General features: G+C 45.5%; 1 protein-coding gene across 1 annotated transcript in view; it reads left to right on the top strand.

The window, feature by feature from the left end:
• EFCAB6 (EF-hand calcium binding domain 6) overlaps positions 1 to 26,890 on the top strand; it is a 200,123-nt gene that overhangs the window by 50,143 nt on the left and 123,090 nt on the right. Inside the window, 9 exon segments of the mRNA XM_029206632.1 lie at positions 2,921 to 3,031; positions 5,189 to 5,294; positions 11,467 to 11,483; positions 11,485 to 11,582; positions 11,585 to 11,631; positions 14,203 to 14,262; positions 14,353 to 14,513; positions 21,511 to 21,684; positions 23,515 to 23,683. Coding sequence (XP_029062465.1) covers positions 2,921 to 3,031; positions 5,189 to 5,294; positions 11,467 to 11,483; positions 11,485 to 11,582; positions 11,585 to 11,631; positions 14,203 to 14,262; positions 14,353 to 14,513; positions 21,511 to 21,684; positions 23,515 to 23,683 — 943 coding nt within the window.

Here is a 26,890-nt window from a genome sequence, read left to right as displayed (position 1 = left end):
GCTTCTTTTGATATTTTGCCCAGAGTTTGTTATTATCTGTAAGAGGATTGGTCCAACAGGATCTTATTCCACCATTACTGAAAGAAGTTAATATTTTCATATTAATTTGTATAAGTACTTTGTGTTTTAAGAATATTAACAATTTGTCATGCATAATTATTATAGGTAACTTTATAAGTCTTTTGTTTGGCTCTTAAACTTTGTTTTAATATTTCTGGTATACAGAAATTTTTTATTTTGATGTAATTAAGTAAGTTTGTGATTTCTTAAATTTTGCTTAAAATTCCATTCTCATTCAAATACCAGATGAATATACGCCTAGATTTTTTTTTTCATTTTTCAATGGTCCTAGCTTTTACATTTAACTTTTTGATCTCTTTTGAGTTTATTTTAGTATATGGTATGTAGTGAAGATCTAATTTGATATTTTTACCAAAGAGCAAGGTAATTTCCTAAACATAATGTGTGCAGCTGATTCTAATTTTAATAGTAGCCACAGTGTTTCCAATATAGAAAATTAATTTTTAACTTGCTGAAACTTAAGGTGAAAATACACAGCATTAACAAACTATCAACACAGTGGGCAAAGTTTGGGGAAGCAAGATTGAGTATGAAAGATGAAACTTTGTTTTGTATGCGAACAGCAGTGAATTAAACCACCGTCACAACCTACTTATTATATGTTGCCATGTGCGTGTAATGAAATCAATTAGTCAGTCAATTCTCTCTCTTCCTCATGACCACATACATGGTGCTAATAGCAGAAGTAGAAGTAATAACCAATCAAGCATTAGCTGCTATAGCCATAATCATAAAGTGCTGTACAAGTGTTGACTGCGCATGTTATTAATACTTGGGTAGGGATAAATACTGTAAAGGATAGAGACCTAGTGCAATGGGGCAAATAGCACCTGGTTGGGGAAATCAGGGAAGGCTTCCTGGAGAAAGTAATGATTAAGTTGAGACTTGAAAGAGGAGTGGAATTAACCACCTAAAGTGGGGGAGGTAGGTAGTGGGGAGAATGTGGCAACTGGCAAAGGCAGCAACAAGCATACAGGCCTGAGGCGAGGAAGAGCACAAGCCTTTTGAAGAACCAAAGGACCAGCATGGCCGTAGCCAAGAGAGCAAGGGGCAGCGCGATATGGGATGAGGCTGGAGATGTGAGCAGGGTCAAACTGTGCAAGCTGTACGTTACCGAAGGATTTTCATTCTCATCCTAAGAGCCGTGGGGAGGCATGGAAAGATTGTAAGCAAGAGAGTAATCTGATCACATATGCATTTCAAAAAGTGCAGGCTGGTTAAAGTATGAAAATATTAATATATTGGTGGAAGGCAAGAGTAAGTACAAGGAAACCAGTTAGGAGACTATAGCAGTAATTCAAGTGAGGAGAGATGGTGGCTTGGCGCCATACATGGATGGATGAATGGATGGATAGTTGGATGGATGCGTGCAAATGTAACCTCAGTTGAGTTGGCAAGGCTCATGGACTGTAATCTTGAGGCAACTTAATTTTCTTGCCCACTGTCCTTTTAAATTTTCTCAGCTGGATTAGTTCTTTTTCCCTTGGATGAAAGCATGAGCAGACTTTGATTTTTTGGCTTGTTTCAGATCACACAAAGAGCCTCAGCTTAGTAATTGCAATAGCCAGTTTCACATTATGGTCAAAGCTGTAGACTTGATTTAAATGTGAATTGTGTTCCCTACCCAGTTAGGGTCTGTTGCAGGCAAGAATAAAGGGGACACAGATGGCTGCTTCTCCCCGTCTCCGCTTTGCACTTCTCTTCCTTCCTCATGTTGCAAACGCGGGTTCTGACTCCTCCACACCTGGAATGCCCAGAGGAAGGAGAGAAAGAGCAGGGAGAGGAAGGTTCCTATTGGACTGGCTCTGCTGTGAGCTGGAAACTGCACTTTCTGGCCCTAACAGGTGTCTGTCTGAAGGTGTTTCCTTTCATGAGAGTCTTTACTGTCTCTCTGGGCTTCACCTCGCTGTCACATCCACAGATTTTTGAAGGCGAATGCATCTCCATCTCAGCTGATCGCTTATTCCCTCCTCAGCCCCTGGGAACCTGGAAACAGGGAGGGAAAACCTTCTTTATTAAGGTCTGTTCATTCTTCCAGGTGGCCTTCTCGGGCAGGACCTAGATGACCCTGTGTGTCTGTGTGTGCTTACGCTCACGCTCACTCTCTCGCTTGTGGCCCACATCAGATTCACACGAGACCCTCTGCATTATTTCCCCGATGACTGAGAGTCAGCCAGCAGTCTTGCCAACACCTCCCCACCTGCCCCCGCCCCCATTTTCGGTCAATGGCTCAGCAGTTCGGCTCTCATCTGCGAGGTTTCTGTTCTATGAGGGCGTCAGGCACTGATGCATTAGACCCCCCGCCCATGGCAGGGGCATCTAGCAAACTCCCAAGTAGAGCAGTTCTCTCCACAAGGCTTGAGGTGAGGGGTACACATCATCCATCCTGCCTTGCGCTGGGCTTGGGGCTCACCCAAGCGTATCTAAAGCTTTTCTCCAGAAATCTTCCCTCTTATTTCTCTCTTTTCTGGACTTAGAGCATGAACACCTCGGGGCCTGTATTCTGCCCACCACTCTAACTGAGCTCTTCAAATAATGAATTTGAAAGGATTGTTCCGTGGGCGTTAGGATTTTAATCAAATCCCTTGTTTCTTCCTTCAGTGCATGCTACTGCTAACAGAATATAAAGGCGTGGAGATGTAGTAATCAGTTTGGTTTTTCCTTGCTTTTAAAAAACCAATTTGTACTATTATTTTACTAAATTATTTTGTTTACCTTAGATATGAAACTTCATATAAATTCACTGCTTCCATTTTCAATTCAATATTAAGTATCTAATCCATGCAGCGTTATAGAAAAAAATGTTTAAAATACTATTTTTGTTTTTTTTTAAATCCAGATTTGGACTTAAAACCACCACTAAAGTCAATTGGAAGCAATTTTTAACATCATTTTACGAGCCTCAGTTATTGGAAGCTGGTAGTAAAATTCCCCTGACAAAAAGAAATAGGTATGTAAAACAAAAACTAAACTAAACTAAATTTTGGTTACACATATCATAATATGTAAAAGGTTAGAGAATAGCTGAATTACTTTTTCTTCATTTATTGAATGACAAATTAGTCTTCTTTGAATAATTACCAACTTTTGCGTAATAACATGTAGCTTATAAATTATTTTCCATACATTTTTCTTATTTAAAACTGCCTTAAACTATAAGGTAAGTATAATTATTATTCCAATTTCTAGATGAAAAAGTAAGACTATATGGGGTCTTCACTAGGTCATAGGGTTAGTGAGTCACGGACGCAGAAACGGAGCCCGAATACCCTCAGTGCACACACCGACCCTGCCAACATCACACTTGTAAAATTGTGTACAAACACATATTTGTTCAATATCATATGGAAAAGAGCAATGTATGTTAACTTGTTTTCCAACCGCTCTCTGCATGGTGCAAATATTGTGGATTATTTGCCTTGAGTGCCATTATTTTTGTTTTCACTCTAACGTCTATTATAACTTCAGATTTATATTTATCACATAAATTGTGGTGGGCGGTGGTGGCCCAAAACATAAAAAAATAATAATGTGACATTTTCGAATTTAGACTTTCCCTCTAAGAACTATTTTATCTTGATGTGTACCCTGTACTGACCACCCTATGTAAATCTTAAAGAAAAAACAGACTTTATAACCTCAGCACGTTCATCGAAAGCGCTGTGCTCTCTTGTAAAGAAAAATGTACCACAGAGTTAATTCCCGTTTTGCTGGGTCCTATCCCTGTCTTGGGGAATTTATGAATATTTAATGAACTGCCCTGGTCACCAGCCTTCCAGGTATTCGGAGCCCACTGCACTCCCCACACATTGCATTTCTGGGATGCGGCTCTGTGAGTTCATTTCTTAAGTGAAATTACTTGTTTTCTTTACAATTTTCTTGTCTCACAGCACCTTGTCCAGGACTGTAGGAATTAACCTGTGAATTTTCTTTACTTTAAAACAGTGGTTCTCAACTGGGGACAGTCTTGGCCCCCCAGGAGACATTTTGCAATGCCATGAGACTTTTTTTTTTTGGCGGTACACGGGCCTCTCACTGTTGTGGCCTCTCCCGTTGCGGAGCACAGGCTCCGGACACGCAGGCTCAGCGGCCATGGCTCACGGGCCCAGCCGCCCCGCGGCATGTGGGATCTTCCCAGACCAGGGCACGAACCCGTGTCCCCCACATTGGCAGGCGGACTCTCAACCACTGCGTCACCAGGGAAGCCCTCTGCCACTTTATATGTTTCTTAAAAGTGGTGGTAAGGGTGTGTGTGTTTATATGTTCTCACACAACTGGTAAAAGCTAAGACGGCTGTACAGATGCAGCAGTAAACTCCCCTAAACAATTTGAGAGTTGTTCAGAGCCAGTATGATTCACGATCATTCTTTATTTAGTGGAAAATGTCAAACTGTCTAATTGAACACTGAAAAGGGCGGCCAACAAGTGTATATCGTTAGGAGATTCTCCAGCCCCCTTTCTGATCAGAGTCCCTGGTGAAGTTGGCTTTGATCTCCAGAGTGGATGGATGATCATGGGCCTTCAAGGGTACATGCAGACTGCTGGCCCTGAGCTCAGGGGATGAAAGCAAGAGGCAAGAAAGGGAGATGGGTCTGATAATATAGGTGGTCATGGTGGTCATGGCCGTTGTCAACAGGGAGGGAGAGGTTGTGAAGGTTGACATCCTCACTGCTTCAACACTGGAAATGTGTGCCCTCAGTTAGCATGTTGGTGAGTGGGCTACAGCACGCTGCCTGTACAGGGAGCTGTTTGTCTCAGCAGTGATCGAGGCGTCTTTCCTGGTCCTTTTTGAGACCAAAGGCACAGATCGGCAAGAGGGCTGGCCACAGCTAGTCGGCACGGGAAGAGGTGGGTGATGGCTCAGCAAAGCTGATTGGTGCCTGTGGGAATTGCATGCATGCCAGCTCCCTTACTAGGTACCACGTTAACTGAGTGACACATGGGCCCTCACAAGCACATGACACTTTCAGGGAAAGGAGCCATCCAGAAATAAAGCACTATTATAGTTGTTCTTAGGGTGGTGTTTTTTTTGTTTTGTTTTTTTTGCATTAAGAACAAAGTTCAAGAACATAATCTTATTCCTGTTTTTCTCTTAATTCTCTTGTAGCATCAACTTTAGAAATCAATTTCACAAGGAAAACATTATCACAAAGTTATTTAGACATGAAGATCACTGTGCATCGTTGAAGAAAGCACTGCTGATCATCAACTCTGTAAGATTTTTTTTTTTTTAAGATGTTGGGGGTAGAAGTTTATTAATTAATTTATTTATTTTTGCTGTGTTGGGTCTTCGTTTCTGTGCGAGGGCTTTCTCTAGTTGTGGCGAGCGGGGGTCACTCTTCATCGCGGTGCGCGGGCCTCTCACTATCGCGGCCTCTCTTGTTGCGGAGCACAGGCTCCAGACACGCAGGCTCAGTAGTTGTGGCTCACGGGCCTAGTTGCTCTGTGGCACGTGGGGTCCTCCCAGACCAGGGCTCGAACCCGTGTCCCCTGCATTAGCAGGCAGAGTCTCAACCACTGCGCCACCAGGGAAGCCCCAACTCTGTAAGACTTTGAAACCCTTCTCTGGTGAAAAACTCATTGTTTCAAAGAAAGCTAGTACTCAAAACAGGACCAATAAAAACTGCATATTCATCCATTTATCCACTCAACAAATATCTTTTGTGCTCCCGTTACATGCTAGGAAATATTGAGTCCTTAGGGATACAAAGCCTGACCTCAAGAGCTGGGTCTAGTTGGGAGGATAGAAGACATAAAGTTTACTGCAATATAAATGCCAGGGGGTGAGAACAGCGTGTGTCAAGATTGTTAAAGTTGGAGTGGCTAGTCATCATTAGCTGTTTACTTAAGGACTAATCCAGGCCCGCTGACCCGTCCTCCCACGTCCCACCCTAGAGTGTAAGGGTTCACAACCAACTGTAGCCCGTGACAGGAACATTCTCTTAGTTCCAAAATAGCCTGTTTACTTACTTACTTGTACTGCAAAGGGAGGCTTATTCATGACTCTGCTTGAAACATTAGCTCCTGTCCCACTTCCATGTTTATTTTAGAAAGCAGCATCCGGATGCCTTTGGTACACAGCAATATCTCCCAAGTTAGTTATTTACTGAGCACATCCAATAACTGAATCTCTAGTAACTAACCAGGAGTGCGATGAATTACTTTGCCTCAGACTCATACATGAGCGAGTACCAAAGCGGAGCCGCTCGGCCTCAGTGTCTACCTTGCGAAGTCCGCCGAGCGAGGGGCAGTCTGCGCTGCGGGGCAGGGCTCTGGGGAGGCTCCCAGGGCCTGGAGGTGGACCTATGGGTCCGGGGTTTGCTCTCTGCTCCGGAGGCTGCAGCGCCGCACATCTGTCCATCTAGAATGCCGCTGCAGTGTGGATTCCAAGGTTTGGGGTCCTGCTTTCGTGGGGGAGACGCTTTAGTTGGTCCACCAGCTGTCATTAATCTTTATGCCTATATGACCTGTTCTCTCAGGATGGACAGGAATAGTGCCACTGACTGTGTGCCGGGCCCTGTCTTCAGTGATTTTCTCCTATTCTCTCACTTCGGCCTCTCAGCACCTCTGTGAGGTGGACACTATCATTATCTTCATTCAGTTCTTTCATTTCACCCTCATTTGCTGAGGAAAGGAATGTGGGGGCGCGTGCCCGGCCTGAGGCTCCCAGCTAGTGAGTGATGGGGCCAGGATTCGAACCGGCTGCTCCAGAGCGGGCGCGTTCCGCCCTGCGCTGAGCCACCTGCTAGCATGTCGGGTGGACCACCTCTTTAAGATAAACGAAGGCTTCCGTGTGTTCATCCCCCTCAGCTTGTATTAGTATATTGAAGAAGTAATTTAATTAAAAATGGTGAAATCTTCATCTCTGCTAATGGAGGACTGTAATAATGCTTACCGTGCCAAATATGTCACTGATGTACCGCTCGGCAGACAGACTGACGGACACACCTGAGAAGGTGGGGGATTGAGTGCCTGCCCCACGCCGGACCCGGCCATGGGCACTTAGGTCGAACTCATAGGTGAATGAGGTGAAGTCCCTGCTGACAATGAGCTTACCCTCTGGGGCATCACACGAGAGCCACGGCCATCAGATACTTGAGGGCTGCAGAGGGCGTGGTTTCCAACTGACATGCCCGCTCCAACCCCTCTGACCATTTACCTGGGTCTTGGCCACATTCTGGGACCTGGAAGGAGAAGGAGAGCAGAGGGAGAGAGCCAGGAGTGGGCAGGGATGGCATGTTGCCTAGCCACAGAGGGCAGCCCTGGGAAGCAGGTCCCCCTGATGTAGAGGGGAGTGCAGAGCTGTTAGAAGATGTTTTAGAGCCACTCCAAGAAGCTGTGTGTGCTGCCTCCACACACTGGCATCCTCCCTTCACACGGGCCCATCACCCCGGTCACTTCCATTTACATCAGCTGTGGCTCATTTTCCTGCGCCCGGAAACAATCTGTACTCTGCCTGTTCACGTACTCTTATTCTCGGTGTTATTATTTGCACCTCACATGACTTTACATAGAAAGTCCACAAGAATCTTCCAAAAAATATTAGAAGTAATAATAGAATTGAGAAGGTCATTGGATACAAGGTCAATATGCAAAGATCAATAATATTTCTATAACCTGCAGTAAGCAATTAGAAAAAGAAGTTTTAAAATATCATTTCTAAAAATATTTTAAAAAACCAAATACCTAGAAATATATCTAACGAAAAATGTGCAAAATTCTCTACATTGAAGGCTAGAAAGATTGCTTATACAAACAGCCATCCTTTACAAACTTTCAGAAGGCATAGCAGGAGCACTTCTCAGCTAATTCTCTGAGGTCAATATTATCCTGATACCGAAGCCAGACAAAGAGATCACAGGAAAAGAAAATCACAGATCAATATCCTTTGTGAATATAGTTGCAAAAATTCTCAAAAAAATATTAGCAAAGTGAATCCAGCAACATGTAAAAAGGATTAAATGTTACGACCGTGTGAGATTTATCCCAGGACTGCAAGGTTTGTTTAACTTCCAAAAGATCAATTAATGTAATACAAAATATTAATAGAAACAAGGACAAAGCTGCATGATCATAGATGCAGAAACAAATATTTGAAAAATTCAACACTCATTCAGGATAACAATTTTCAACCAACTAGGAATAGAAAAGAAATTCCCTAACCTGATAAAGGGCACTTACGATAAACCCAAAGCTAACGGCATAGTTAATGGTAAAAGACTAAATACTCTCCTCCCGAGATCAGGAAAAACACAATGATATCAGCTCTAGATACTTCTTTCCAACATTATACTGAAGTTCTAGACAGTGTAATCAGGAAAGAAAAGAAATAAAATGCATACAGATTGGGAAGAAAGAAGTAAATAAAACAGTCTTTATTCACAGGCAACATGATATTGTAATAGAAAATTCTAAGGAATACACACACACACAAACTGCTAGAACTAATAAATGAACTCATCAAGGTCACAGGATACAAGATCAATATACAAAAATCAGTTCTATTTCTATAAATTAGCAATGAACAATCTGAAAATGAACTTCAGAAAGCAATTCCATTCACAATAGCATAAAAAGAATAAATTACCTAGGAGTCAATTTAAGAAAAGAAGTGCCAGGCTTGTATACTGAAAATTATAAAAAACTGTTAAAAGGATAAGAAGATGTAAATAAGTGAAGAGACATTCCATATTCATGGATTGGAAGAATCGATATGATTAAGGTGGAAACTCTCTCCAGATTGATCTGTAGATTCAATTGCAAACCCCATCAAAATCCCAGCTGGCTTTTTTCCAGAAATTGAAAAGCTGATCTTAAAAATTCATTTGGAAACGCAAAGGTGGCAGAATAGCCAAAACAATTTTGGAAAAGAAGAAGGAAGTTAGAGGTACTTAAACTTCCAGGTTTTGAATCTTAGGATAAAACGACAGTAATAAAGACAGTGTGGTACTGGCATAGGATAGACTTAGTGGTTGACAGAACATAACTGTGAGTATGGAAATAAACACTTACATTTATGGTCAATTAATTTTCAACCAATTCAGTAGGAGAAAGGATAATCTTTTCAACAAATGGTGCTGAGACAATTGGATATCCATATGCAAAAAGATGAATTTAGACATTTTCTTTACATCATATACAAAAGTTAACTGAAAATGGACCATAGACCTAAATATAAGAGCTAAAACGGTAAAAGTCTCAGAAGAAGACATATGTGTAAATCTTTGTGACCTCGTGTTAGGCAAATATTTCTTAGATGTGACACTAGAAGCATGATCCATAAAAGAACAAAACCTGTAAATAGGACTAATCAGAATTTAAAACTTTTGTGCTTCAGAAGATACCGTTAATGACAGACTGAGAGAAAATATATGTAAATTATATATCTGGTAAAGGACTTGTATCTAGAATATATGAGAATCCTTAGGACTCAATAAGAAGACAACCTGATTTTTTAAATGGGCAAGAGATTTTAATAGACATTTCACCAAAGAATGTATAGGAGTGGCCAAATAGCACATGAAAAGATGCTCAGTGTCATTAGTCATCAGGGAAATGCAAATCAAAACCACAATGAGATATATCGCTTCACACCCTCTAGGATGGCTGCTATCAGAAAGACAGACGGCAATAAGTGTTGGCGAGATTGTGGAGATGGAACTCATACACTGCAGGTGGGGATGGAAAATGGTGCAACTGCTGTGGAAAACAACACAGTAGTTTCTTAAAAATTTCAGTGGAAATTTACCACATGACCCAGCAGTTCCACTCCTAGGTATCTGTGCAAGAGAAATAAAAACAGGTGTCCACACAAAGGCTTGTGTGCAAGAGTCCATAGTAACATTCTTCATAATTTCTAAACTGGAAACAATCAAAATGTTCATCAGCTTATGACAAGGTAAACAAAATGTGCCCTATCATACAGTGGAGTAGGAATAAAGAGGAACGACATACCGACCCATGCAGCACATGGATGAACCTCAGAAACATTACAGTAGGTGATAGAAGCCAGATGGAAGGTGCATACAGAGGCATATACTGCATGATTCTGTTCACATGAAATATCCAGAAAAAAGCAAATACAGAGAATTAGAAAGTAGATTCGTTGCCTCAGGATAGAGATGGAAATGGAGAGTGAGTACAAATGGGCACAAGGTTTCTTTGGGATGATGAAAATATTCTGAAATTAGATAGTGGTGATCGTGGATAAATTTACTGAAAATTATAAATATTAGTTGTCAATGATTCCCATTTGGACATTAAACAATTGTCACTCCCAAACCAAAAAGTGCCCTGCACATGTCCTCTAAATTACTTAATTTTCTCCAAGAGGACCTTATATCCCTTTCAGATTTTGGACCCCAAAGCCATAGTTGACATTTATACATGGCTTTATTACTTAACAAGTCTTTGGTCACACTGGTATTCACAATATCTCCCTATGAAGAGGTAGGGTTCTTTATTTCCCCTGCTTTTCCAGTAAACAGTTCCTCTAAGTTTTTTTTTTTTTAATTAATTAATTAATTAATTAATTTTGGCTGTGTTGGGTCCTCGTTTCTGTGCGAGGGCTTTCTCTAGTTGCGGGGACCACTCTTCATCGCAGTGCGCGGGCCTCTCACTATCGCGGCCTCTCTTGCTGCGGAGCACAGGCTCCAGATGCGCAGGCTCAGTAGTTGTGGCTCACGGGCCCAGTCGCTCCGTGGCATGTGGGATCTTCCCAGACCAGGGCTCGAACCCGTGTCCCCTGCATTGGCAGGCAGATTGTCAACCACTGCGCCACCAGGGAAGCCCAGTTTCTCTCAGTTTTGATATTCAATTTACTTATTGGTAATTTTTTATTCTGGGGGAAGAAATTTGCCTCGCGGTATTTTGCTCATAATGTTTTCTTTATGCAGCATGGCTGAAATTTTTTCTCACTAAGTAATTGTACATTTATGTAAGTGATGAGGTTGGTGGTAGTGAAAACGAGCAGGGTTAATATTCTTAGTGAATCGGCTAGTTGTAATTGAATTTCCAGGAAGTTCTGTGCCCCATGAGGCTGAGCCGTGGGGCCCTCAGGTGGGTTGGGGTGCCCTGTGAATGTGCCAGCATTCAGCCTGTCCTGGGAAAAGGGTCAGCCTCCTTCCTCTCTTGAGACTGTCTCCTGTCGTGTCCTGACAGAGAACCCTGTAGGAACTGCACTTGCAAAGTTCCAGATTCCCTTCCCCCCACCACTCTTGGCACGTGGGTTATACAGTAATGACCATCAGTTGAGGTATTCGTGTTTCAAATAGTAATTCTGTCTGGCCCAAACTCATGCTTTATTAAGTGCTGCTAAATACACGTAATGCTCTTGCTTCCTTTTTTTTCTTTTTAAAAAGTTCCCTTATATATTCTCATGCTCAGAAACCTGACGGGCATATAACGGGAAGAATTGCGACATATTCTAAATTGCATGGTTGTAAAAATAAGTGATTCAGAATTCAAAGAACTAGTGCACACGCTTGACCCTGGGTGCACCGATGGGTCAACGTCAGCACGTTTATTGAACTGCTTGAAGAGAACCCTAAGGTGAGTTTTACAACAACTTCAGGTTTGCTTTTCTGTTTATGGCAGGCAACTTAAGTGTTCTTAGTGAAATAAGAGATGCAGGTGAAATATGGTTTAAATAAATGGATGAGCACATTTTTCAGCTGCGTTAATTTTTAAGTAAGAGTTGTGTTTAAAAGTTGCTTAACTTTGAGTTTTTAAATCTCATTGAAGGATGCTCTTTGACATTTCTGAAAACTTTTCCTTGAGTGACAGCACTTTATATGCTGGATGTGACTCCTTTTCCCAGCATTGCAACGGCACTGCTCTTGCAATCATGTCTTGCAGTAGAAACAAAAACAAACTGCTTATTGCCTCTAGTGACAAACACTTACTTTTAGTATTTATTTCTTTTGTCTGAAAAGTTGATGGTTTTATTATTAAAAATACTTCTATAACTTTAATAGCTATTATCATTTTAACATTTTAAGAACTTTAAAAAGTCAGATTAGTTTCAGATAATGTGTGCAGTAAGCACTAACAGAGTCTCGTTGAAATGTTTGTTAAAGACTTTCTTTACCAGGTACAGATTAGCTTTTGGTTTCAATATTATGGCTTCCTGGGCTTCCCTGCTGGCGCAGTGGTTGAGAGTCCGCCTGCCGATGCAGGGGACGCGGGTTTGTGCCCTGGTCGGGAAGATCCCACATGCCGCGGAGCGGCTGGGCCCGTGGGCTGTGGCCGCTGAGCCTGCGCGTCCGGAGCCTGTGCTCCGCAACAGGAGAGGCCGCAACAGTGAGAGGCCCGTGTACCGCAAAAAAAAAAAAAAAAAAAATTATGGCTTCCTGAATGCCCACCTTGTGCACATCCTAAACCATGACACTTGATCCTTCTTGAACTCTGATTCAAAAGTGAGTCCCAGCGCCCTTTTACACGCAGAAATGAAGAGCTGCAACTTTTCCAGAATTCTGCTGTGGGACAGACCCTGTGTTAGCTTTTGTAAATCATCACCTCTGACTGTCACAGCAGCCCTGCACATAGCCACCTTGTTTTCTTTAAAAACAGAAATACAGACATGTGAGCAGTCTGCTCTCCATGTGGCCAGCAGCGTGGTCTCTGCCTACTCTTAAGTCAGATGCTGTCAGCCTCCAGGCTGCAAACCCTCTGATGGCGTTGGGACCCGCAGGATAAAGCAGAACTTCCCCACGTAGCTGATGGGGTGCCACATGGTCCAGCCCTGCCGCCTCTCACGGGGTCTCCTCACCGCCGCACCACTCGGGTCCTCGGGCTCCCCAGGTTCCCGCTGCCATCCTCGGCAGTGCAGCTCCTGCCAGGATTCCCTTCCCGCGCCCTGGTCCAGGGCGCATTCTCCAGGGACCCTCCCTGCCCCCTCTGATGAAGGCTGTCTTGCAGGCATCGACCTCACACACCTGTGACAGTCACAGGGTCACGCTTCTGTCACGATGTCGTCGTCGTGCCTCCAGGAAGGCGGAGGCCTTTCTGGTTGTACTGCCCATTGTACCCACAGGCATGGCCCAGTGCCAGCAGCGCAGTTTGTTGAGTGCATGTAAATAAATTCACATGTTAATATAAACAAGTGAATTAGAAACGGTAGAAGGCAGAGATATGCAAATAGAAGAAACTTAAGATCACTGCTAATTCTAACATTGAGGAATTGTGTTACCTTGTTACTCACTCTTATACTTTGTTGCATATCCTTCCAAACCTTTATACCTACACAGGCATATGATTTTTTGCAGCTTTATTGAGGTATAATTGATATATAAAAACTGCACGTATGTAATGTGTATAATTTGATGAACTGGATATATGTATACTTTCATATATAGTTTTTATTTTAAAATGAGACCACATAATTAGTGACTTTTTAGTTTGTCGTTGATTAACGTATTGTTAACCCTTAGTGTCAGTAAAAATTCTGCTATGTAATATTAAAAGAGGCAGCGTATTCCCTGCTCTTATAATCTGGGTGTTCATTTTTCTTCCTTTTATAAATTTTGCTGCAAGGAATATTGTATTGCCTCCTTTTTTTATCATCCTGTGATAATTTCTTTAGTATAAATTTCCAGAAATGGAATAAAAATTTTATATAATATTTTAATTATTTTAAAAGTTGAATATATGTATGAAGTACAAAATGCAAAAGATGCAGAAGGGAATACAGTGGAAGTGAGTTTTCCCTCTACCTCTGTCCCCAGCCGCTCCCCAGAGACAGTCACTGTTACTCTAGGGGCTGTAGATTATAAAATTGTCTGATGTTACCCGTTTTCAACACTAGCAGTTTGCTTCCTTTTTATTTCTGCCATTCTGATAGGCAAAAATGTCATCTCATTATTCTTTCACTTTGCATTTATTTGATTTCTAGGTGATGGATTTTTTCATATTTCCTGTACTTCTTAAAAATAAGCACAAGTTAAATGTTATTATCCCATTTCCAGAGGGGGATTGGGGGTGGGGAGCAAACTCACTTCTCAAGATCTGAAGCTATTGGCTAATAATCAGGGACAAAACTCACAATCCAAGTCCACCTGCCTCCAAAGCTCCTACTGCCTTTATGAGTGATTTGTATTTATATATTTTCTCTTTCCCAATTAGCTAAGCAAAACATCCTCCTGTAAAGACACCAAGGCACCTCTCTTCCTGGCTTGGGATTCAGTAAGTAACGCTTTCCTATGTGGCCCCAAGGTGCTGCCACCCCAGGTTACAAACGTGCAGCTTGGTAAATATGTTTGTTTTTTCTGTTAGGTGGAAGAAATTGTTCATGACTCCATTTCCAGGAATCTACAAATTTTCTATAATATGCTGCGGTCACATGACCTTGGAGACACAGGGCTCATTGGGCGAAATAACTTCAAGAAAATCATGCACGTTTTCTGCCCATTTTTAACAACCGAACATTTAGTAAAGTAAGTTTTCTAGTAACAAAATTAATTCATGCCGTGTTTTCCATAAAGTCTGTTTTACAGTTTTAAACCTTTTTCTGCATATTTTTTTTTGCCATGTTAGTAGGTAGTGCTGATAATAGCTCCTATGTATTGAGTCTGTACTGAGCATCGGGCGTTGGTTGAAAGTCTGGCATATATGCTGTCATGTAGTCCTCACCACAAGCGTGTAGGGCAGCTATGACAGTTCCTTTCGTGGATAAGGAAATGGAGGCCTGGAGACGTTAAGCACCTCCTTGGCGTCACACAGCTAGTCAGTGGAGCCTGGGTTCTACCTCTGGTCTGCATGACTCCTATGCTCTTAATCGTTACGCCATTTAACCTCCCAGGGTGTCTGGCTATGATCAGCCAGCCCATAAATGGTAACTTGAATTATACTTTTCTTTCGTTTTAGTTTAAAACTTAATTTGTGATGGATGAGCCGAAGCTGGGGAGCGGGGAGGGGGGGACAGGGATATTAGAGAAAGAAGAGAACGGTGTCCTGAAGGTCCCAGGGGTCCCCTGCCTGGTGTCCCTTTCACCCTCCACACCCCTTGGGGCATTCCCTCTCTGCAGATGACCTTGACAACCTGCAGGCCGAGCCGGCACTCTGCAGGGGATGACGCCTCCGACACGCCACCTGCCACCCACTTGCTGCTGTCCCAGGACTCAGAGCTGCACGGCCTCAGGGACGGGGGCCAGTGTTTCCCAGCGTGTGGGCAGTGATCTGGGAGATCACTGTGGGTGGAAATCCAGTGGAATCACAGCGATTCTCTCATTCCTTCCGACTGGTATGTTAAAAATCTTTATTGTTTTTCTTTACATTACATTGACTTAAAGTGACCTGAAACATAGCTGATCTTATTGGTAATTGTTGGCCTCTTGAATCTCCCTTCTGTGAACACTCATGTCTCATAGCCCGTTTCTCCTGTGGTTTGTAAGAAGAGAAGGGGGAGGCCTAGGCTTTCCCCAGCAAGATGGCCTTGCAGAGAGCTTGGCATGCCAGGCCGGGTGTTTGCATTCATCCAGTTTACGGAACGTTTGCAGAAAGATCAGTTCGCTAGTGGGTGGAAGAAACACGGCACAGGGGAGAAGCAGGTGACAGCAAGTCCGGAGGGACTTGTGGAGGAGCTCAGGGAGGGGCGAGGGCCTGGGCTGGGCAGTGGGGCAAGGCGGGGAGGCCACCTTGTTGTCTGTGTCTGCAGGGGCTTCAGTCGCTCGCTGGCTCGTGGCTTTGCTGCGCGTGGTCCGGGGAGAGGGAGAGAGGGAGAGGGAAGTGGAGCCCAGGACTGGCAGGGCGGTTCACTTCTTCCTCCACTTGGTCTTTCATTCAGGAGTATTGCGCGAGCCTCCTGCATCCTGGCCGTCCTGTTAATAGGTTTACAGAAACCCCTTCATTTACAGAGTGGTCTAATGTGAGGGAAACCGATGCAGACGCACCCCACATGGCATGTGGGCCCAGAGGACCGTGTGCAATTCTTGAAGGACACTTAGAGCCGGGAGGATGGGGCAGGGGGGCATGGCATGGAAGGTGAGAAGCTCCCCAGGGATGTGATGCTTGAATCTGGAGAAGAAAGGGGAGAGCATTTCAGGCTGTAGGCTAGCAGGAGGAAGCCCAGAGGGCTAGGGGCCCACGGCACATTCACGTGGACACCTGAAGCAGGAGTGTGGTGGGGAGGACGGCAGGGGCACGGTACCAAAGGGCGGGCAGGAGGGACTGTGGCTCTACACTATGGAACTGGATTCACCCGGTGGGCAGGGTTCTCCACAGGGTCTGAGAGCCACCCAGAGGGCTTTGAAAACCCTGATGGATAAAGATTGCTCTGGCTCCAGTGAGGGGAGCAGACATAATGGGGAGAGAGGGAAAGAAGGGGCTTGAAAGGAGGGGGCGGCAGAGGACTGCAGGGGGCGACTTGGGATAAGTCTGGGCAGTAGAAGGACAGACCTGGTGACTCTGGACTGGGAGGCTGATGGCAGAGGAGGGAAAGGAGTCTGCAATGATGCCAGGGGCTGCTGGCCAGTGAGAGAACACAGAAGGAGTCAGCCAGTCGGGGTGAAAACACGGGGAAAAGACTCCGGGAGGCCGTGGGGCTCAGAGAGGAGTCTGGGCCGTGATGAGACTCCAGTGTCCTCACACTGACAGTTCGTTCATTCGTTCAGCAAGCATTTGTCCGGGGTGGATGGGGGACCGACTGAGGTGAGAGGGCTGCAGGTGGGACCTGGCAGAGCACCACCAGACAACCAGGGCCCTGGCTGGTCCAACAGCAAAGGAGGCCGAGAAGGTTGGGGCAAGGGGACAGGAAGGGCGGTGCCTGGGGCTAAGGGGGCAGGAGGAGGCCAGCCAGGTCCGACGTCGCACGGGAAGCAGGTGGGCTGAGCAGGGGCCGGGGCTGGGAGGGGCGGGTGGACCCCCCAGCAGGTGCCAGGGGTGCTTGTGGAGTGGAGGATGCAGTGCTGAGAAAGGGTTCACCTGCTTCACAGACAGGCTTTGTGCTTGTCTGTGGGCTGGGAGGAGAAGTTAGTGGAAAGCCAGAGACTGGAGAGAAAAAGTGTTGATAGATGGAGCCAGGCCAGGAAGAGGGGTGGGCGTGGGCGCTAACCTAGGAGTCCCGCCCTCCGGACTTCTGTTTCCTCGGTGCAGGGGAAGGTGAGATCATCAACTGAGGGGGAGGTTGGAAAAGGAATAGGAACCCTGGGAAACTGCAGCTTCTAAGGGGCAAGAGAGGGGAACCTCTTGGAGGGTCTCTGTTTACTTGTCCATAAAAAGGAAGATGTCGCCCAAACTTTGGGCACTCATGGTCTACCTGAGTACATTTTATTTTCTTAATATGAACTCTTCTTTTTCTGAGGTATATTAATGTTTTAAAGGCTTTTCTTACCACCATACATGTAAAAACATCCTCACGTGCTATAAAGAGGCTACACTAAGACTGCATTTCATGAAAACAGTATGGTTAAGTCCTCATGAGATGCCTCTGTCTGCCAAGGACTCTGAGCCTGAGACTTGCTATCACTTTAAAATATAGGTTAATAAGTAGAAGGAAATACGAACTACGTTAGATATCACTTGAAGTAAAAGAATTGTAAATTTGCAAACACGTTAAAAGATAGAGCAGGGAGGTAGAGAAACTGGTCCTCTCATGTGTGTCTTGTGGACGTGTAAATGATAAAGCCCCTTTGGAAATCAGCTTGATGTAACAAGAACCGCCAGCCCCCCGCCCCCGCCGATGGAGCTACCCTTTATCTCTGCAGTTCTCCTACGAATACACACCGTGAGCTCACGTGGAGGTTCAGGGTGTGTTTGGACGGCCAGGGGCGTGCGTTGGGGTGGGGTGCGAAGGAAGCGAGGATGAGCCCCGGCTTCCGGCTTGAGCATCTGGGTACTCAGGATTGTCACCTGAGCTGGGAGAGTTTCAGGGCTGACAATCAGAAGTTCCATTTTGGACATGTTAACCTGGAGAGGAGGTTGGTGACACCCCACCACCCAGAGTGACAGGTCACTCTATTCACCTCCTTCTCCACCTCCCCTCCACCCCACCTCCCAGGTACTCTCTACCTGTCACCCGGCTCCATTTTTCATGGCTCTTGTCATTTGTTGATGTTTATTACCTGTGCCACCCACCAAGGATGTAAAGCACAGGGACTTTGTCTCTTCACTCCCAAAGTCCCGGTACCTAGCAGTGGAACCGTACCCGGCTCATGGACAGGGCATCTTAAGTGCCAAGCGACGGAATGAATGAATGAATGAATGAGTGAGTGAACTGAAGTGGATTGCTTGTGCGGGCAATTGGATATTTGAGATGGAAGCCCCCGGATTCTCTTCTCCATTACGTAGCCAGTCTTTGTCTAAACTACAAAGACGATCACATTAAAACCCTGCTTGAAGCATTTGGGTGTCCTCTTGCCATTAGGGAGATACCAGATGCTTTAACAGAGCGTGGCTTCCCAGCCCACCAGGATCCTCAAACCTCTCCAGAGAGGCTTCCCTGGTGGCTCAGTGGTTAAGAATCCGCCTGCCAATGCAGGGGACACGGGTTCGAGACCTGGTCCGGGAAGATCCCACATGCCGTGGAGCAGCTAAAGCCGTGTGCCACAACTGCTGAGCCCACGTGCCACAACTACTGAGCCTGAGTGCCACAACTACTGAAGCCCGCACGCCTAGAGCCCGTGCTCTGCAACAAGAGAAGCCACCGCAATGAGAAGCGCACGCACCGCAACAAAGAGTAGCCCCCACTCGCCGCAACTAGAGAAAGCTCGCATGCAGCAACGAAGACCCAACGCAGCCAAAAGTAAATAAATAAAATTAATTAATTAATTAAAAAAAAGAAAAAAGCCTCTCCAGAGCTCGGGCTCTGCAGCCAGACTGCCTGGGTTCAAATCCCAACTCGGCCCAGAGCTAGCTGTGAACTTGGGCAAGTTCTGAGCCTCTTCCCTCCTGCAAATGTTACTTAGAGAGTTGTGGTCAGGATCAAATGAGGTAATAGGCATGAAGCCTCTCAGCCAGTATCAAGCCCATGGGAAGCTCTCGTATGCTGCGGCTGTTCCTGCAGGTCCCAGCTCAGCTGGGCTGACTGGCTTCCTATTTCTTGAGAACACCAAGCTCTCTGTTGCCTCTGGGCTTTTCGGTGATCTGTTCCCTCGGTTCAGAATGAGCGTTTTCCCAGCCTCTTGCAGCTCCATGAGGCGGGCATTGCTTTGGTTTTCTCACAGTTGTGGCTATAATACTTAACACAGTGCTCATCACAGAGTATTACTGAAGCAGTTATAACAATTGCTAGTACTTACTGAGCAAAGCGTAGTTTGGAGCTCAAGCTCTGACCCCTGGCTACATGCATGTCATCGTGATATTGTGATCCTGGCATTCCCGCTGTGGCTCATTGAGCACAGATACATGCAGCAGGCCAGCCCAGTGCTAACAGCTTTACGCGGATCCTCTTATGGAATTTTTACAGTAACCCTCTGAGGTGGGGACTTTCATTATGTGCATTTTATAGACAAGGAAGCTGAAGCATAGAAAGGGTCATTTGCCCCTGGTCAGAGCTTCTCGACCCTTTGATGCTCTTAAAAGTTATCGAGGACCTCAAAGGGTTTCTGTTGTATGAAGTGTGTCTGCCAGTACTTACTGTGTGAGAAGCTAAAACTGAGGCATTTAACCTGTCATTGCAGAAAATGAGAGTGCTCTTACTACTTGTGTTTCCCTGTAGGCTCAGGAAGAACTTCGGGATTTCAAGATAAGGATTTATTGGATAATAAAGAGGTTACAGAAATTAGAGCAGGGATAAACAACACGAGCTCGTAAGGAGCTAGTAAAGTGCTGTAAAGAAGCTGATCTGATAAAGACGCAGGCCTCCTAGAGCACGGACTTGAGGACACGGGGAGGGGGAAGGGTAAGCCGGGACGAGGCGAGAGAGTGGCATGGACACATACACACTACCAAGCGTAAGATAGATAGCTAGTGGGAGGTAGCCACACAGCACAGGGAGATCAGCTCGGTGCTTTGTGACCACCTAGAGGGGTGGGATAGGGAGGGTGGGAGGGAGGGAGATGCAAGAGGGAGGAGATATGGGAACATATGTATATGTATAACTGATTCACTTTGTTATACAGCAGAAACTAACACACCATTGTAAAGCAATTATACTCCAATAAAGATGTAAAAAAAAAAAAAAAGAAAGAAAGAAACTGAGCTGAGCTGAGCTCTGAAAGCTCACTCCAGCTCCTCATGGAAACCCTACACGCTTCTGCAGCTTTAGACCATGTTAGTGAGCGCAGCCCACACGAGCACACACTCCACCAGCGGTCAGAGCAAGGAATGGTCACATGCCTTGTGGCCTCTGGAAAGTCTGCTGTACACGCACCAGAGACTCAGGGTGGAAGAGACAAATGACAGCGTGTATTCATGTGAAAAGAGTCGTGGCCTCACTGTGCCGGGGAAGTGTCCGCGGACCAGACCCCGTGAAGCCCGCCTTCAGTCATGGAGCCGATATCCAGACCCCGGGAGGCAGAATCCAGGGCTCACACCCACACCTACTGTGCTCTAAGCCTTGTGCATTTTAACGGATCTGTGGAATTTTTTCCTGGGTCTCAGCCTTTACCAAGTTTGCAACAATAAGCACGTACAACCTTTATGATTAGAAAAATATTAACAAACAAAATGTTGGAAAATGATCCTGCCATATTAGTGGTTTCCTATGTTTTTCTCAAATATTTGCATATCCCCAAATTCCAATAAAGTACTTCCATAATTTCATGCCAAATTTCTCACGAAATTTTTTCTTTATTTTACACTTATTATATCTTTATTGCAGTATTCTTACAGACAATAAACTACTCATATTTAAATAATACAATTTGAGGAAATCCATCATGTGTATATATCTCTGTGAACCCATCACACGCTGTCAATCCAGATACTAAACTTTTTCATTCCCCCTGAAGCTTTCTTGTGCCCTTTTGCAATTCATCTCTTCCACCCACCTAGCACCATGTCACTACAGATGACTTTGCATCTTCTAGGATCGTCTATAAATGGAAGGCTACAAGATGTTCTCTTTTTTTGTTAGGCCTTATTCACCAAGCATAATGATTTTGTGGTTCACTCACGTTGTTGTATGGTTCTTGGTCGTTGCTGAGTAGAATTCTGTTTCATGGCCTTACCCCACTTTGTGGATCCATTCACCTATTGATGGACATTTGGTTTGTTTCCAGTTTTTGCTATTACAAATAAAGCCACACGTATTACACGTCTTTGTGTAGACATACATTTTTATTCTTTCGGCTAAGCGCCTAGGGCTGGAACAGCTGGTTCCTCTGGTGAGTGGATATTCAGTAGCCAAAGTATCTTCCAAAGTGGCTGCAGCATTTTGCATCCCACCAGCAGTGGAGGAGGGTCATAGTGACCCACAACCTTTCTGGCACTTGGTAGGGTCAGTCTTCTTTTAGCCATTCTAATGGGTGTGTTCTAATTAGTTTTGAAATTCAGACTCTGCAGTAAGTTTCAGGATATTGCTTCAGGAAGAATCCTTTACAAGAAACTTTTGGCATGCCTAGGAATTAATGGCCCACCCACTGTCTCTCCAATTCCTATTCCAAAGGATCAGCTGTTAAATGAACATCTTCAAACAGGGGAGCGGCAGCAGCCAGATCTTTCTGAGACGTAAAATAAAGCAAAATGAAAGCGTTCATTAAAACCACTGTGCCTGGGCTTCCCTGGTGGCGCAGTGGCTGAGAGTCCGCCTGCCGATGCAGGGGACACGGGTTCATGCCCTGGTCCGGGAAGATCCCACGTGCTGCGGAGCGGCTGGGCCCGTGAGCCATGGCCGCTGAGCCTGCGCGTCCGGAACCTGTTCTCCGCAACGGGAGAGGCCACAGCAGTGAGAGGCCCTCGTACCGCAAAAAAACAAAACAAAACAAACAAAAAAAACCCCACTGTGCCTATTGCAGTGTAGATAGTTAATAAGTATTTGTTGACTGAATATTTAAATATTTTATGACTTAAATAAGAAAGATGGCAAACTGTAAAAACAGTGATTAAGGTCAGGGAGTTTTAGAGCAAGCAGCAGAGATCTTAGGAATTACTGCATTGACCTATTAATTCTAGAATTGAAAGCACTGAGACCTAAGAGATTTGGGGACTTACCTCGGGTTATTCACAAGCATGGTGCTCATCCTGCGGGAAGGACCCAGGACTTTCAACTCCCAGAGAACCCGCCTGCCTCTCAACTATTACGTACCTGCGTTCACACTTATTCTTCTCCAGAAACTTAGATTCCTTACCACTGTTTAATATTTATTGCAAAGTATACTCGTTAAACTGGTTAACATTTTCTAACATGAATGATAGAATTATTTAAATGATTGCCAAATTGAATTGTAACAATAAAACATACTTAGTAAATCTATTAAAAGTCAGACTGATGAATATTTGAGCTCTTCATTTTGAAAAATATAGGTTTCATCTAATGAAAAGATATTATTTTAACTTGCTTGTTCATAGCTTATAAAAAATCCATAAGGAGAGGTAAAATGTAGAACTATTCAGCCGGCTTCACGTTGTCATACCCCTTTAAAAAAATTCTTAAGTGTAGAGCAATGGGAATATTTTAATGCTATGCTAATGAAATTTGAATATCTGGGCACTTCAGTAGTAGCTGCTTTATGAATGGGCAGAAAGATGGTATTTTAAGAGAAAAGTTAAATATTCTGTGATGAGATATGTCTGCCTCCTAAAAACCAGTGAAAGAAGTAATAGCAATTAAGCATTTCATAAAATGTGGGCATTCCTGGAGAGCTCCTAAAGCCGACAGAAGCAGCAGGAAAGGAGTAGAACTCTGTTCTCCAGGACTATCTCATGGTTGTCAAAACGGGGTGCAGGAGACTTCTGGAGAGCTGAAGAATAATTATCCTTCAATGACACGTACATTCTCATGCTCAGACCCAGAGCACATCACGTAAGATCTGTCTTTTATAAATTAAGTTGATTTTGTGAATCAACTTGGTTTAATTGTGGACGTCCCTTCCTTCCCACAGCTGTTTGATGACCTCTTTGATCTAGTTACACAAAACAGCCTATTTAATTTAAGGCCTATAATAGGCTCTGACTTTTCATTTTCCCAGTTCACAAAAATATCTTTTTTTGGCCATGTCTTCCCAGTCACACACCACATTCAGCCAGCTCAAAGCACAGCTGAAAATCTTAGCACAAGGATGACAGCAGCCCCTTCTCTGAAGCTCCCCACCCTGGCCTGCTGCCACGTGCTGGCATCTCAGGGAGAGCTTTACCTGACGCAGTGCTGCTGGCCTGTCTCTGAACCTGCAAGCCATGGGTGTGTAAGAAGTCCCCAGGTCACTCCATCGACCTCAGCATCTCTCTCCTCTTTTGTGAAAAGGGGATGGTAAACCCCCTTGTTGTCCTGGGTTGAACCGTACATGGGTGAGGTCTATAGGAAGTGCTCTGCTGCATCTGTGTGCCTGCTTGTGATTTTAGAGCCAAGCCCACTGAGAGTAAAAGTGCTGTGACCAAGAATATGACCAAGGATGTGGTTATTGAAAAACTCAAAAACTGTATACGGCAGCAGGACCCAGCATTCAGAAAACGATTTCTGGACTTCAGCAAGGAACCTAATGGCAAGATGAATGTGCATGACTTCAAGAAGGCAGGAGAATGGGTTTCTTTGTGTTTCTGTGTTTCCTCCTTTCCTGAAGAAGTTCACCCGTTTTCTTATACGAACATGCTTTAAAGGATAGACATTAAGTGTTTTCATTAAGGGTTTATTCCAGGGCAAAGCAGATTCATTTCTAGGCATCTTTCAACAATTGAAAAGGATTCTTCTGGCCAAAAATGTCTTTGGCAACTTTCTCAGAGCATGCTTTTCATATGGATGTGGCCGGCTTTTGATAGTTAAACTTTCCAAGCACAGCGTTCATTGTCGCATTCTTTGGCCATCCACTGAGTACCTGTCTCCCTGCGTGTGGTGGGGCGGCGTGCAGGCGGGAGCGAAGCTGCTCGGGCCCCCATGCCTGCCAGCAAGGGGTCCCCGCCATGCTGTGATAACAGAGCTGTGGTTTGTTCCTCCGGTAAGTGGGGAAGAAACCTGGCAGGGAAAATGCGAGGCTCAGAGTGCTGATTTGCATGTGCTTGTGGGAACTGGCGAGGTTCTGCCAGAAAGGACTCCGTTTGAAGGGTTCTGCATAGACTTCTCAGGAACTAATTTAAATGATTGCTTAAAATTCCTATTATGATCCCTCTAGCTAACCATCTTCAGCTATTTTTAAGGGAAGCATTGCAGCTGATAGGTAGCAGTGTCCACGTGGACAAATTTAGAAGAAGGCAGTGAAATATATTTCCAAGAAGAGAACAATTGTATTAGTAGCTACAATTTATCTAGCACCTGCCCCCATGCCAGGTGCTGTATTAGGCACTTTCCGTATCTTATTTCCAAGCCTCCTGACGGCGGCCGCTTGGAGGATGGATGGATGAGGGAGCCGGCTGGAGGCACAGGGATGGGATTAGATGGCTGTCGAAACAGTCCAGACCTCCCCTTCCCCACACAAAATACACCAAGTGGAGGATCTGATGTTTGCGAGCGTACGGGGCATGGTGAGGAGAAATGGGGGTAATGGGTAAGGGAGAGGAAAGACTCAAGGAAGGTTCCTAGATTTCGGTTTGGGGGACCAGGGCTGATAATTAGTCACTGCTAACTCCGATGGGGGCAACTTCAGTGGGGCTAGGGTGCTAAATGGGCAGGAATCATGGAACTCTCCCAGGGCGCCTGGTCCTAGACTCAAGCCCCGAGCCACCTGGCAGTGGTCCTGGCCCCGACGCACAACAGTCTCGAGTGACCACGGTGCTCAGCGGTCTTGATTCACAGAGTCAGCTCACAGGTTCACAGGAAATCAGGCATCAACCCGTCTGCCTCTGACTTTCCAGAGGGGGAAAGCGGCTGCCTTCGAGAAGGGCCGTAGGTGGTGGCAAAGCTGGGACTGACACCCGGGACTCTGAGGCCAGCTTCTCACCTGTTCACCTGAGAGCACCTTTAGGTCCGTCAGCTGAGCCGAGCAGTTTCCACCTTAGGCTTCGTAGGCTGTCGATGAGCCAGGGGCTCCCTCGTTCACGTGGCTAGGTCCTGCCCCAGAGCACTCTCCTGAAAGTTCGGCCAGCAGCCGCTCCGTTCTCAGCCTGGGGCAGCCTCTTCGCCAGTGGTTCAGGCCTGGAGTCTCGGAGTCCTCCCTGACTGTCCTCTTTCTCTCCCATCCACGTCCAGCGCGTCACCCGCGCCTGTCGGCCCCTTGAACTCGCCCCAGGATACAGCACCTGCTCGCCAGGCCCGCTCCCAGCCAGCCGCCCTCTCCCGGGCTGTTACAGCGGCCCCCGCCCCCCCGCCCTCCCCTGCTCCTGCCCTGCTAGCTACAGCTTAGTCGCAGCTCAGCCGCCCGGAGGACCCTCCAACAAGTCAGTGAGAGCGGGCCACGCCTGCTCGGGACCCTCCAATGGCCCCCCCCATCACTCGTATAAAAACCAGAGTCCTAGAAGGCCCACGACCCAGCCACCCATCACCTCTCTGACCCCAACTCTCACCGCCCCCCTTGTCCGTACGCTGCAGCCACACCGGCCTCCTGCTCTCCCCTCACTGCCTGCCAGCCTTGGTCCGAGCCGGACGTCCCCGTGGTGAGCACGGCCTGACCTCCACCCCCGTGATCTCCTTTACCCTATTTCTCTTTTCACGGCGCTGTCCCCAACTGCCACCCACATTGTACCTACAGTTCTTTAGTTCATTTCTTTATTTTGCTTGTTTGCTTGTCCTCCTCCATTAAGACGTATGCTCCAAAGGTGGACATTGGTATCTCTTTTGGACAGTGATGTATCCCAAGTGTCTGGCACATAGTACGGCCCGGCAAGCGTTGGCTGAATGAACGGATGAACTTGATGAACTTGAGTAACTAGAATCCCCAGCGGGCCCTGAATGGACTCAGGTGGCAACCTGAGGAGTGAGGGAAGCAGGTGTTTCAGAAGCCCATTGGAATCCCTGAACATGAAGCCGGTTCCCGTACCTCTCTGTGGCAAACCCACCCTAGCTCCCTTCTCTGCCCCCTGAGTGTCTCTGCATTCCAGCCGACCTGAGGGGCAGCCACAGGAATGGTCGTTCTGCCCTTGCTTCATGGTGGTGCCTCCCTGTTTCCTGGCTTTCCCGAGATGTGCCAGTGGTGGGGAAAGGAAACAGAAGCCACTAGAGGACCGATATGCAGGGGAAGAGGTTTGTTGTCATTTCAAGAGACTAACAGTCAGTTCCCTGTGAACACAGTTAGGCAAATAGTCTACTGGTTTCCCTTCTAGTGACTTGTTGGGTTTAACCTTTGGAAACATCCTGTCGTGACCAACCATTTAACTTGAAGATCAATAACCGTGGGGTGATTATAAACAGTCTACTAGGGACCCAGATTTCAACTCTATAAGCTGATAACCTCAAAGCACTGTATAAATGTTTTCATTGTTAAATAAATTATTTATAGATCAGAGTGATTCTACTACTGGTGAAGTCAGAGCTGGAAAAATCATGGACTTCTACTGTAGAAAGAAACAAGAATTTAGATTAGATATAAAGCAGGGCATCCAGAGGTTAAAGGTTTCCAACTTCAGTGGCAAAAGGAAACCTTTGAAGCCACCTCCTTTAGAGAGCTTTAAGTATAAATGATGACAGTAGTTCCGCAATGGTAATAACAGCAGTAATAATAACCACGATGGCAACGCCAACCATGATAACGCCAACCATGATAACGCCAACCATGGTAACGCCAACCATGATAACGCCAACCTTGGTAACGTCAACCATGATAACGCCAACCATCATGGGAACAGTGACGCT

This window comes from Monodon monoceros, unplaced genomic scaffold (assembly GCF_005190385.1).
Source record: "Monodon monoceros isolate NGI ecotype Baffin Bay Population unplaced genomic scaffold, NGI_Narwhal_1 Super_Scaffold_6, whole genome shotgun sequence".
NCBI lineage: Eukaryota > Metazoa > Chordata > Mammalia > Artiodactyla > Monodontidae > Monodon > Monodon monoceros.
Note: the sequence above shows the minus strand (reverse complement) of the source record. Positions and strands in the feature narration are given on the sequence as shown.